Raw genomic sequence first — 11,643 nt, 5'->3', positions numbered from 1 at the left:
ACAGGAAGTCACCCAATCATTTACCCCAGTGCTTGACTGTTAATCACGCCAAGAAAACTTTACAGCATCTTTGTAGCAGTTCAGACAGTAAGGCTGTGCGTGAATCATCTGTGCTTTGTACAGTTTCTTTGTTGCAGTTTAGACAGTGAGAGTGAGTAGATCATCTGTGCTTTATACAGTATCTTTGTTGCAGTTTAGACAGTGAGGATAGGGTCAATGTGGATTGTCTGCGCTTTATACAGTATTTATTTWGCAGTTTAGACAGTGAGGGTGTGAGTGGATCATATGTGCTTTGTATGGCATCTTCTTTACAGTTTAAACAGTGAGGGTGAGTGGATAATCTGTGTTTTGTACATTATCATAGTTACAGTTGAGCCAGTGAGGGCGTGAGAGTGGATCGTCTGTGCTTACCAGATCTTTGTACACCAAGATGAAAATAACCCCAGTAACCTCAGCTGTAAACATCATTGACACGATGAAGAAATACTGTCAGATCAAGGAGAGGGTTAGAATCAACCACAACATAGTTTCAAAGGTGAGCAGGGTAAGAACTGTACACTCTCTATACCTGTGCATCCCCACTTCCTGGTCTCCTGTGACCTATGACCCAACATAGTGTACAAATTAAAGTGACGCTACAGATGTTTTGTATAATTTCGCCCAGTAGTTTTGAAAGTAGCCAAAACGGGCCCCTGAAAAGTGTGCACAATTGTGTACAACATCATCCATTTCGTATGATATGCTATGTCCTAAAAAAAATATAGATTTTTAAAAATCATGCAATTCTTACGCTATGTTAGCAACTCCAATTCGTACGATATGTTACGAATTTGTAAATGCTTAAGATCCCTTTCAATCTCTTTAAGTGGAATACACAAAGACTATAGAACAACCATCAAATCTCTCCGTGGAACTTGCCTAGCACATCTGATTCAACTAATAATCAAGCCCTTGACTACTTAAATCCATTCAGAAGGACACATCTTGGAACGTTCAGATAGAAATATGTTATGTAGAACAAACATGCCTCTCCAACATGTGGAACAAGGAATCATGTCGGCTATATTCATGGCATTACTATCTGCAACGTTCGACAACATTTGGCAACTGAACGTGGCCCAGGTGTGCTAGTTCAGGGCTACAACAAAATTGTGAAACATCTGTGGGTCCCCGAGGAGAGGTTTGAGAAACAAGGGTATAGACTACACAACACAACAACCAAATAAGTAGGCCAAAATGGCTCCTTCTAACAGACTCTCAACCATTACCAAGACTTTATGAAGACTACACTCCACAAAAGAGACCCACCTTTCTTCTAGACTGAGCCCCAAATGGTAGCCCCCCCCCCCCCCCATGTTATACTGTTGATGAGGTTTATATCTTGTAAAACGACAGGGGGAATTTGTTCATTTGAATTTCATGTTTGTTTTATTATTTAAAAGTGGAACATAAATTTCCTCATTCAAGTCACGAGTGTGTCCAGAAGTTAAGAGTTTATTGACCCCCTTGCCACCCTCTGGAAGTCACCCTCAGAGTTTCGACGACAACAACACGCGTCAACAGAGGGCCCTCAGAGCGAATTGGTAGGGGTGGGGGGGTGGTTTGGGATTCACAGTCTCTTACCAGCATGATGAGGCAGCGGTTCTCGCTCCAGGCCCCGTAGCAGCCAATGAACCCCAGCAGAGACAGGATGGCCCCCAGGCACATACACACATAGCTGATGGTCACCAGCTGTGCCGAGAAAGAACCCATCACCTGGACAAAGGTGGCCGCCCCGTACCTGATCCACACGCCTAGGCCAAACAGCACAAGGCCACTCACCTGGATGGGAGAAGAGATGGACTATAGAGTTAGAATGACTAGAATGGATTCACCTGGATGGGAGAAGAGATGGACCATAGAGTTAGAATGACTAGAATGGATTCACCTGGATGGGAGAAGAGATGGACCATAGAGTTAGAATGACTAGAATGGATTCACCTGGAGGGGGGAAGAGATGGACCATAGAGTTAGAATGACTAGAATGGATTCACCTGGAGGGGGGAAGAGATGGACCATAGAGTTAGAATGACTAGATTGTAGGACCTTCTGATTGAAGATGGTGTCCCGTGGGGGAACTGGTCCGGCGACCATATTGGGTTAGAGAATGAGATGCGCATCCATCAGATTGAGGGTATTGATAGAGTGTATTGACATTGGACATACTGATTGGGTGAATTAACATGAGATTGATCATATTGATGCATCATTATCGTGTTTTCCCCAACATTTACTGTAGATGCGGGCTAAGAGTTGTTCAAACTAGATTCTGAAATGAATGCAGGGCCTCAACTAAACTATATGGAATTTAAAACGTTGGACTATCCTGAGCATACCATCTGTAACACATAGGGCCAGTTTCCTAGAACAGATTAAGTCTTGGACTAAAAAGCTATTTGAATTTAATTGTTTTAGGGTAACAGACATCAAAACGTGCAATGTGGACCCAGAGGATATCACTTGAAAGTATTAATTAAAACGCTTGTTTCCAAAGTGGTCCTCAATGGTAAAAACAATAACACACAATGATTCAAAGGGAAGACAAAATTACAAACAACCATAAATACATTAATTTATATTGACATCCTAAAAAGTGGCACCATGGAGATTCTCGGATTCCCTGTGGTCTGACGATTCTATCGAACTTTCACTCCAACCTACATGTTGTAGTGAATGTAATCGTTCTGCAGTGCGGGTTTGATTGAGGTCCAGCCTAATAGCCTCTTCTGGTATAATCTACAGATAAACCCCCCAAAAAGCACACAAAAAAAAGGTGCACTTACAAATATGATGCCACTGAGTAACATCATTAGGTACCTCAACAGGCCATACAGGTGATGTAGTCTGGACATGACTGACTGCGCTGTAATGTCATGAACCGGTTGGTTCAATCTACGGAAACCATACATACAGGTTAACATTTTTCACATAGACCATTAATCTGGACATTTTCAATACTCAACGTTGTTGTTGAATTGTTATCCATCATTGACATGACAAGCACTCATTACATGCAAAAATAATGTTATCCAAAGTTAGCTAGAAGTTAACTAGCTACTATAGGTTTGGATATTTCATATTCATTTTGAAAAATTTGCATTTGTAGCTAGTTAAATAACGTTAGCTAGTTAGCTACTGTATCACCCTTGCTTTAATAATGACCAGAAAAATAATAAAATTGGCCAAAGGCAAAAGCTAAAAGTTAAGAAATTCCTTATTAGCTGTTCAATAATTGACAAATTAATCAGTTGCACTTGCATTCTTAATTACCTTTTTGTAGGCTACAAGTGGTATTTAGCTAGCCCAGCTGACAAGCTAACTTGCTATTGGTATCTTCTTTTGACAGGGGCACGAACACGAACCTGCATAGCAATGCGCACCCGTTTCCATGGCAACGCAATTCTGGGTCATAAGGTCATAATCAGAGGTGTCACAATTAACATTTTGTAACAATAGATGTAGCTCGAGGATACAATGTAGTTAACTTTATTTCTATTGTGCTTTTCAATAGCAACCTGGTCTCAGAGCATTTCATATTATTCTGTATGTAAATCTATGACACTACAGCGCATCGGAAAGTATTCAGACCCCTTGACTTTTTCCACATTTTGTGACGTTAGCCTTATTCTAAAATATATATTTTTTATCCCCTCAGCAATCTACACACAATACCCCATAATGACAAAGCAAAAACAGGTTTTTAGAAATGTTTGCAAGTGTATTAACAATAAAAAACGAATACCTTATTTACATAAGTATTCAGCGTGTTGTTTCCATTGATCATCCTCGAGATGCTTCTACAACTTGATTGGAGTCCACCTGTGGTAAATTCAATTGTTTGTACATGATTTGGAAAGGCACACACTTGTGTATATAAGGTCCCACAGTTGACAGTGCATGTCAGAGCAAAAACAAAGCCTTGAGGTCGAAATAATTGTCCGTAGAGCTCCAAGACAGGATTGTGCCAAGGCACAGATCTGGGGAAGGATACCGAAAAATGTATGCAGCCTTGAAGGTCCACAAGAACACAGTGGAGTTTGCTGTCAATACAGGTAAAAGTGCTTCATATGATAAAATAAAAATACTAACAAAGACAGGAGGAAGGAGAATGAAAAAAATTGCTAATTAAAATCATACATTAAAAGCATCTTCATAAAAGTCTTGTCTTCAGCAGGGATTTAAAAAGAGGCACTGAATCTGCAAGTCTGATCTAAAAAGTAGCCTAGTAGATGCCAACTTTAGGTGAATATGATTGAGAAACTATTGCAAATAAGAACAAGTTTATAATTTCCTCAAAGAATAGAACAAGAAATAAACAAGTCAGATTGAATGTGGTCATTTCTAAACTTCAATATTTATATGTACAAAAAGAGACACTGTATATCCATTCAAGACAGTTGAAATAATAACAAAAAAAAGTCTTGCCAGTTAGAGCAAGTGTAAAGCAATCACCTTCTCAACACAAAACATCATGCATTCATGTAAAGTCTTCAACTTGAGCAAGAAACAAATAAGGATAGAGACAAAGGAATCTAATGTACACATAAATAAGTACTGAATGCATACAGTAGGCCCTATACAGTATATGTGCACAGATATTGTTGATATACCATGGAGGTGATCGATTCACAACAGGGTTTTGAACAACGCTCCTTCCTCTCTCATTTTTATTTTATAATTGAAATATTTTAATAATCTTTGGTGTTTGAAATTAAACATGTCGACTGAAGATGTCATGATGATGATGATGATTTAACAGGCGTGGTCATGGATGGTCCTGGATGTCGGGGTCCTCAGTGCTACTTGTTACCAATCTGTTGGTAGAGAACCATTGACACCACCATGGCAGCAATCTGAAACGATGACAGGTCACAAGTGTTAACGCAATATAATGGTTACGTTCCAAATGGCACCCTAATCCCTTTATAGTGCACTACTTTTGACCAGGACCCAAATGGCATCCTAATCCCTTTACAGTGCACTACTTTTGACTAGGGCCCAAATTGCGCCCTATTACCTTTATAATGCACTACTCCTGAAGAGGGCCCATAGGGCTCTGGTCAAACGTTGTGCACTATGTAGGGAATATGATGCTATTTGGGATGCAGGTGTATTGTAACAGGTGTACTGTACCTCAAGAGCAGCGATGCCCAGTCCAACAGCTCCAATGATGACAGCGTTGTCCTCGATCAGGTTCAGCAACATGGTAAAGCAGCCAATGACATTCTGGGGAGGAAACAGTACTCCAGTATTAGAATTAGATAGCTGTATGGGGATTCAATGATTATAAACACACAAACACAGGCTATTAAATGTAAAACCTAGCCAGGGGCAGGAGTTTTTCATGACTATGTGACCCAACCAAAGTGTAAGGAAACCCTCCTGGTCTAAATACAGCACATCGGATGACCCTGTATTGTACTATTAGACATCTGTACCGAAGTTTTAGCAGCAGCAACTGCACAGGTTTCAGTTGTACTACAACATGTTGGTGGGTACATAGAGTTAGTTGAGTTCTCTTGAAAAGGGGATCCATCGAAGTCTGTGTAATTGCGGTATCCACAGCACTTGAACTAGGAGGGAAGCACAGAGACACAAATCATTATGACATGGTAGCATCTACAGAACACAGTAAGCAACTAGCGTAGCCAAGCACCACTGCCTTCTCTGAAACCTGTAAATAATCTGCATAAGAACATATGCATTTATTGAGTACACAAAAGTGCGCTAATAACATCCACTGGCTGAGTGGCAGTAAATTCACTACTTAATATGAATGAATGAAGTATACCTGTTCCATGGTGCCATTCCATAGTGAAGTCAGGCTCTCATCCTTCCCATAGTCTTTTTTAATCCTGGCAACAATCTTCTCACTAAGGTCCTCAAGAACTTCCTTAGCCTAAAACAGAACACAAACCCATTTCCACAAATTCAGAAAAGCTTTATTGTCCCAACATTAGGCAATTTGATTTACTACTGTATAAAAACTGTTTTCATCTGCCAATATGAACAAAACCACCACCAGCACAGCCAAATAAAGTTTCAAACGTTCCCCCTATTTACTAATTAGTGCACTGCTTTTGACCAGGGCCCATACAGTGTTAATAACTACCTACCAGTGGTTGGAAGACAAGGACCACCACGCACCCAGCCACCTCTGCAATGAATATGATCAGGATGATGATAAAGAACTGGAAATGAACAGACAAGCATACAGTGGTTAAGGGTTTGATGGAAAAAAACACAAAAAAACAAAGGGTCAAAATTATGACCAATATGATGGCAGGTCAGAATGATGTTAAAGAACTGGAACGAAACAAAATGGCGACAGACAAGCATACAGTGAGGGCTTCATAACAAAGCAAAAGGTAATGGGTCAAAACTATCACATTAGATCAAAGGTCAAAATTCTATAAATATATAATTGTGTATATCAACAAAGAAAGTAATTTTGCACAAAAAAATACAAATAAATGTTTAAAAAAAGTAACAAATAATGAATTAATCTTTCCATACCAGTATGTAAATTCAAAAATAAACAGAGTAAAAGTCAAGTTGGTATTTGTATTAAATCGATTTCTGAATATTTATGTTCAATGGTCAAAGATGACACACCAGCATCAGCATACACCTGGACTCCTTCATGGCTCCACAGCACCCTAGGAAGCCCATGATCAGCAGGACACCTCCGACCCCCATGAGCAGGTAGGCCACGTTAGCCAGTTGGCCCAGTTCTGCTGGGGCGTCCTTAATGTTGTCTAACACTCCCAGTAGAGAGCCACTGTCCACCTTCACCCACACCCCCACCGCCAGGATGGCCACACCCGCCAACTGATACACACAACAGGGAGGTGGGAGAGAGAAAGAGGAGAAATAGGGGGAGGGGATAGTTTTAGTGTTTGGGACAATGTTGATGAAGAGTACAGGGAGTATACTTTGAATATTCTTTGAAAACTCTAAACCATATCATTAGAATGCGTCATGGAGAAAAGTTGGTCATCTCTGCAACCATTACCTTCACAATTCTTGAAAGAAATCCCAAACCCACAGTAATTAGCTAGTATGACAAGGCAGGTTATTCATCTTCTTATTGTGACTAAAAATGACATACAATATTAATTCTGGGTAATATTATAACCAGAGAGTATATAAACTCAGCAAAAAAAGAAATGTCCCTTTTTGCAGGACCCTGTCTTTCAAAGATATTTCGTAAAAATCCAAATAACTTCACAGATCTTCATTGTAAAGGGTTTAAAACACAGTTTCCCATGCTTGTTTAATGAACCATAAACAATTAATGAACATGCACCTGTGGAACAGTCGTTTAGACACTAACAGCTTACAGATGGAAGGCAATTAAGGTCACAGTTGTGAAAACTTAGGACACTAAAGAAGCCTTTCTACTGACTCTGAAAAACACCCAAAAGAAAGATGCCCAGGGTCCCTGCTCATCTGGGTGAACGTGCCTTAGGCATGCTGCAAGGAGGCATGAGGACTGCAGATGTGGCCAGGGCAATACATTGCAATGTCCGTACTGTGAGATGCCTAGACAGTGCTACAGGGAGACAGGACGGAAGCTGATCGTCCTCACAGTGGCAGACCACGTGTAACAACACCTGCACAGGATCGGTACCTCCGAACATCATACTGCTAGACAGGTACAGGATGCCAACAACAACTGCCCGAGTTACACCAGGAACGCACAATCCCTCCATCAGTGCTCAGACTGTCCACAATAGGCTGAGAGAGGCTGGACTGAGGGCTTGTAGGCCTGTTGTAAGGCAGGTCCTCACCAGACATCACCAGCAACAATGTCGCCTTTGGGCACAAACCCACTGTCGCTGGACTAGACAGGACTGGCAAAATGTGCTCTTCACTGACGAGTCGCGGTTTTGTCTCACCAGGGATGATGGTCGGATTCGCGTTTATCATCGAAGGAATGAGAGTTACACCAAGGCCTGTACTCTGGAGCTGGATTGATTTGGAGGTGGAGGGTCCGTCATGGTCTGTCACAGCATCATCGGACTAAGCTTGTTGTCACTCAGGCAATCTCAACGCTGTGCGTTACAGGGAAGACATCCTCTCCCTCATGTGGTACCCTTCGTGCAGGCTCATCCTGACATGACCCTCCAGCATGACAATGCCACCAGCCATACTGCTCGTTCTGTGCGTGATTTCCTGCATGACAGGAATGTCCGTGTTCTGCCAGGGCAGCGAAGAGCCCGGATCTCAATCCCATTGAGCACGTCTGGGACCTGTTGGATCGGAGGGTGAGGGCTAGGGCCATTCCCCGCAGAAATGTCCAGGAACTTGCAGGTGCCTTGGTGGAAGAGTGGGGTAACATCTCACAGCAAGAACTGGCAAATCTGGTGCTGTCCATGAGGAGATGCACTGCAGTACTTAATGTAGCTGGTGGCCAACCAGATACTGACTGGTACTTTTGATTTTGACCCCCCTTTGTTCAGGGACACATTATTCCATTTCTGTTAGTCACATGTCTGTGGAACCTGTTCAGTTTATGTCTCAGTTGTTGAATCTTGTTATGTTCATACAAATATTTACACATGTCAAGTTTGCTGAAAATAAACACAGTTGACAGTGAGAGGACATTTCTATTTTTAGTTTAGGGAAAGTTTTCCTCAATACACAAATCTATCCTCACAAAGATATGACTGTCATTTATGGTCCCTGTGGATCTTGGATGTGACACATTCCTGTTCTGAAGTGCACTTTCTTATCCTGTTCGCTCTCTGAATGACCTTGAAAATATCTAAGGGGTCATTGACCCTAACAGGTCAGGAGGCTTGGGTTCAAAATGGCGGTTATGTTGACATCTACAAGTCCAGAGTGCTAAAGAGGACAGGGGAAGTGACAACTTAATTCAAAGCCATCAAACTCCTTTCAGTACTATAAAACCTTAGTGAATTTAATAGCATATTATGCTAAAAACAGAAGCTTTCTATAGACTGTTTTGGTGTTAGTATTCTGATGGAATATATGGGGGATGATTGAATGTTAGCTGAATGAAAGTTTAAACTTACAAAGATGGCTCCATTGAAGATGAACATCATAATCTTGAGAAACCCGGAGCAGCACATCTTTGCCGTCTGTTGTTTCCTTCTCCTGAAAAACAAAACGAAACTTCAACTGTGAGTTTAGGAGATACACTTGGACATACAGAATATTTATATATTTCATAAAACTGTAGAGTTGTAACTAGACAGCCAACCTGTCTGGTTACAAGATTACAGGATGTTATACCAGGCTTGTCTGAGTCATGTTACAATTACATAGCATCCATTTTAGTTACACATTAACCAGGGAGAAGGAGACGGTTATGGGGCGAAAGAAATGCTCTCTAAATTTTGCATTTTATTTGGTTTTCATGTAGAAATAAAAGACAACCACCGAACCAACATTTCCATGTTGTAAAACTGTGTTGTTTGCCAGCCAAATTCTAAGACCTACCAATCACAATATCACTTGCTTCCTTATTTCAATTGTCAGTCCAACATCCCTCAAAAACCCTTAGACTGGTAAWACGGATTTCACACRTTGCAAGACAGTACCAGTCCAACTCTTTTACTTGAAGTCGGCGCTACTTGGCAGATAACTGTTAATCAATGGGTCCTGGGCAAAAGTAGTGCACAAGATATGGAATAAGGGGTCATTTGGGACACACTCAGAGTTGATGTTTTATTACTACAGGCATTGGTATTATTGGAACAGTCAAGGAGTCTTATCAGAATCTTCCTGGCAGTCACTGATGTTCAGTAGCATAGAAAACACCTCCATAAGATAGAGACTTAGCTATCAAGACCCATAATATCTTTATGGTCTGTTTCTTCAGTAGCTTGTTGGCTTTCGTGGGAATTGGAAAAGTGTCACTGGACGGGTCCAAGCCTAGTTGTTTTGGCCAAAGTTGTCTAGTGTAGCCTATTGTACTTCATTATCATAGCAAAGACTCCACAACACACACAGACATATCGTTTTGAATTGTTATGTCAATCCTGTATTTGTTTATACCCTCTTCTCTAGTAGCTTGCTGGCTTCCCGTGAACTGGAGAAGTGTCACTGGATGAGACCAAGCCTAGTTTTAATTGGCAGAATGACCAGGTTGTTCCTTATTGCTCTTCATGCGTCACTGTCTTTAGTGTACTTTGACAACTTTAACCTGGTACCCACAGGGCCATAAACGTCCCCGTGACCAAGAACTAAGATTGAGAGGCAGAATGTTACCTGACTACATGTTCTTAAAACAAAGGGGGAGTTTCCCGGACAAGGATTACGTCTAGTCCTGGACTAAAAAGCATGTGTCCATGAAACTGGCCCTAAATGTGACTTATCAACAACACCATCCCAGGAGACTGTTTCCCTCTAGTTACATGACTAGTGTATGAGAATGCAGCAGCACCATCAAAATATTAACAAGTCATTAATAAGATGCCATTTGATCTCATGACGGTTAGAACTTTAATGTTAACCAGTCTTTCATCCATTGGGCAAAGTTCTCCCCTTAGATACAGGGAAGTTCAAACAYCAGCAACCTGATTCATGTTAATAAGTCATTTATTAAWCCCAAAAATCATCTCCCTTCTTACAGATGYAAAAAAWATATYTATARACAATGTATCYGTTAAATAGAACAATTTCCCTGGATGTATATGGTCTGACTTTCTGTTGCAAATTSGATGCAAATGTGACCTGTGTCACAAAATGTATTACATTGAGTATTAGTTTATTTACTGAAGAAAGTACTGGTTTTCATGGAGTTTTTATGTAGCACATCAGACAAGTATGATTATATCATTCAAGTTTGTGTATAGTGGATTATTTTAAATGGAGTAGAAGAATTGAGTCTCTTACCTGTGCTGAGGTGATGACTGTTGAGGTCTGAGAGGAGTGTTCGTCTCCAACAAGTCTCTATCTGGCCCTTTATCCTCACCCCCCCACACAGGTCTCACAAACACACACATGAGGGGAGGGAGTAAGTGACCAACGCACCACTGATTGGTTTGTAGTGTAGGACAACTTCCTTGAGGCTAAAGTCCTACTAGAGGGAACTTTATGGCGGAGGTGAAAACACAACTATACAGTGCATTCAGACCCATTTACTTTTTCAAAATGTTGTTACGTTACAGCCTTATTCTAAAATGGATTCAATAAAACAATTCCCTCAATCTACACACTATAGCCCATAATGACAAAGCGAAAACAGGTTTTTAGAAATGCTTGSAAATAAAAAAACAGAAATACCTTATTTACATAGGTATTCAGCATCTTTGCTATGAGACTCAACATTGAGCTCAGGTGCATCCTGTTTCCATTGATCATCCTTGAGATGTTTTTACAACTTGGAGTCCACCTGTGGTTATTTCAATTGATTGGACATGATTTGMAAAGGCACACACCTGTCTAGATAAGGTCCCACAGATGACAGTTCATGTCAGAGCAAACACCAAACCATGATGTCGAAGGAATTGTCCGTAGAGCTCAGACAGAGCCCGGACTTGAACCCCCGAGTGGGACAGTGGTCTAAGGCACTGCATCTCAGTGCTAGAGGTGTCACTACAGACCCTGGTTTGATCCCGGTCTGTATCACAA

At 41.0% G+C, this 11,643-nt stretch overlaps 2 protein-coding genes across 5 annotated transcripts; both read right to left on the bottom strand.

Moving 5' to 3' along the window:
• Positions 1–17: 17 nt before the first annotated feature.
• On the bottom strand, positions 18–3,833 carry LOC112075099 (tetraspanin-1). 4 transcript variants are annotated; one of them, XM_024142138.2, is made up of 5 exons: positions 3,310–3,833; positions 2,823–2,931; positions 2,034–2,117; positions 1,624–1,821; positions 18–486 (listed from the first exon to the last, which is right to left on the bottom strand). In XM_024142138.2, the coding sequence occupies exons 2-5, from the start codon at positions 2,889–2,891 to the stop codon at positions 316–318; spliced, it is 522 nt and encodes a 173-aa protein (XP_023997906.1). In that variant the 5' UTR covers positions 2,892–2,931; positions 3,310–3,833; the 3' UTR covers positions 18–315. The 4 variants fall into 4 exon arrangements, with proteins under 4 accessions (XP_023997906.1, XP_023997905.1, XP_023997908.1 ...); XM_024142137.2 differs by lacking the exon at positions 3,310–3,833 and having other exon boundaries at positions 2,823–3,298; XM_024142140.2 differs by lacking the exon at positions 3,310–3,833 and having other exon boundaries at positions 18–455; positions 2,823–3,298.
• A 531-nt stretch (positions 3,834–4,364) lies between these two features.
• LOC112075098 (tetraspanin-1) lies at positions 4,365–10,994 on the bottom strand. The gene is made up of 8 exons (XM_024142136.2): positions 10,906–10,994; positions 9,081–9,162; positions 6,655–6,870; positions 6,156–6,230; positions 5,831–5,938; positions 5,478–5,612; positions 5,173–5,265; positions 4,365–4,892 (listed from the first exon to the last, which is right to left on the bottom strand). The coding sequence occupies exons 2-8, from the start codon at positions 9,135–9,137 to the stop codon at positions 4,839–4,841; spliced, it is 738 nt and encodes a 245-aa protein (XP_023997904.1). The 5' UTR covers positions 9,138–9,162; positions 10,906–10,994; the 3' UTR covers positions 4,365–4,838.
• Positions 10,995–11,643: the final 649 nt, after the last annotated feature.

The sequence above is a fragment of the Salvelinus sp. IW2-2015 genome, unplaced genomic scaffold, assembly GCF_002910315.2.
Source record: "Salvelinus sp. IW2-2015 unplaced genomic scaffold, ASM291031v2 Un_scaffold2980, whole genome shotgun sequence".
NCBI classification, from domain to species: Eukaryota; Metazoa; Chordata; class Actinopteri; order Salmoniformes; family Salmonidae; genus Salvelinus; species Salvelinus sp. IW2-2015.
This window is presented reverse-complemented; position numbering and strand designations above follow the sequence as displayed.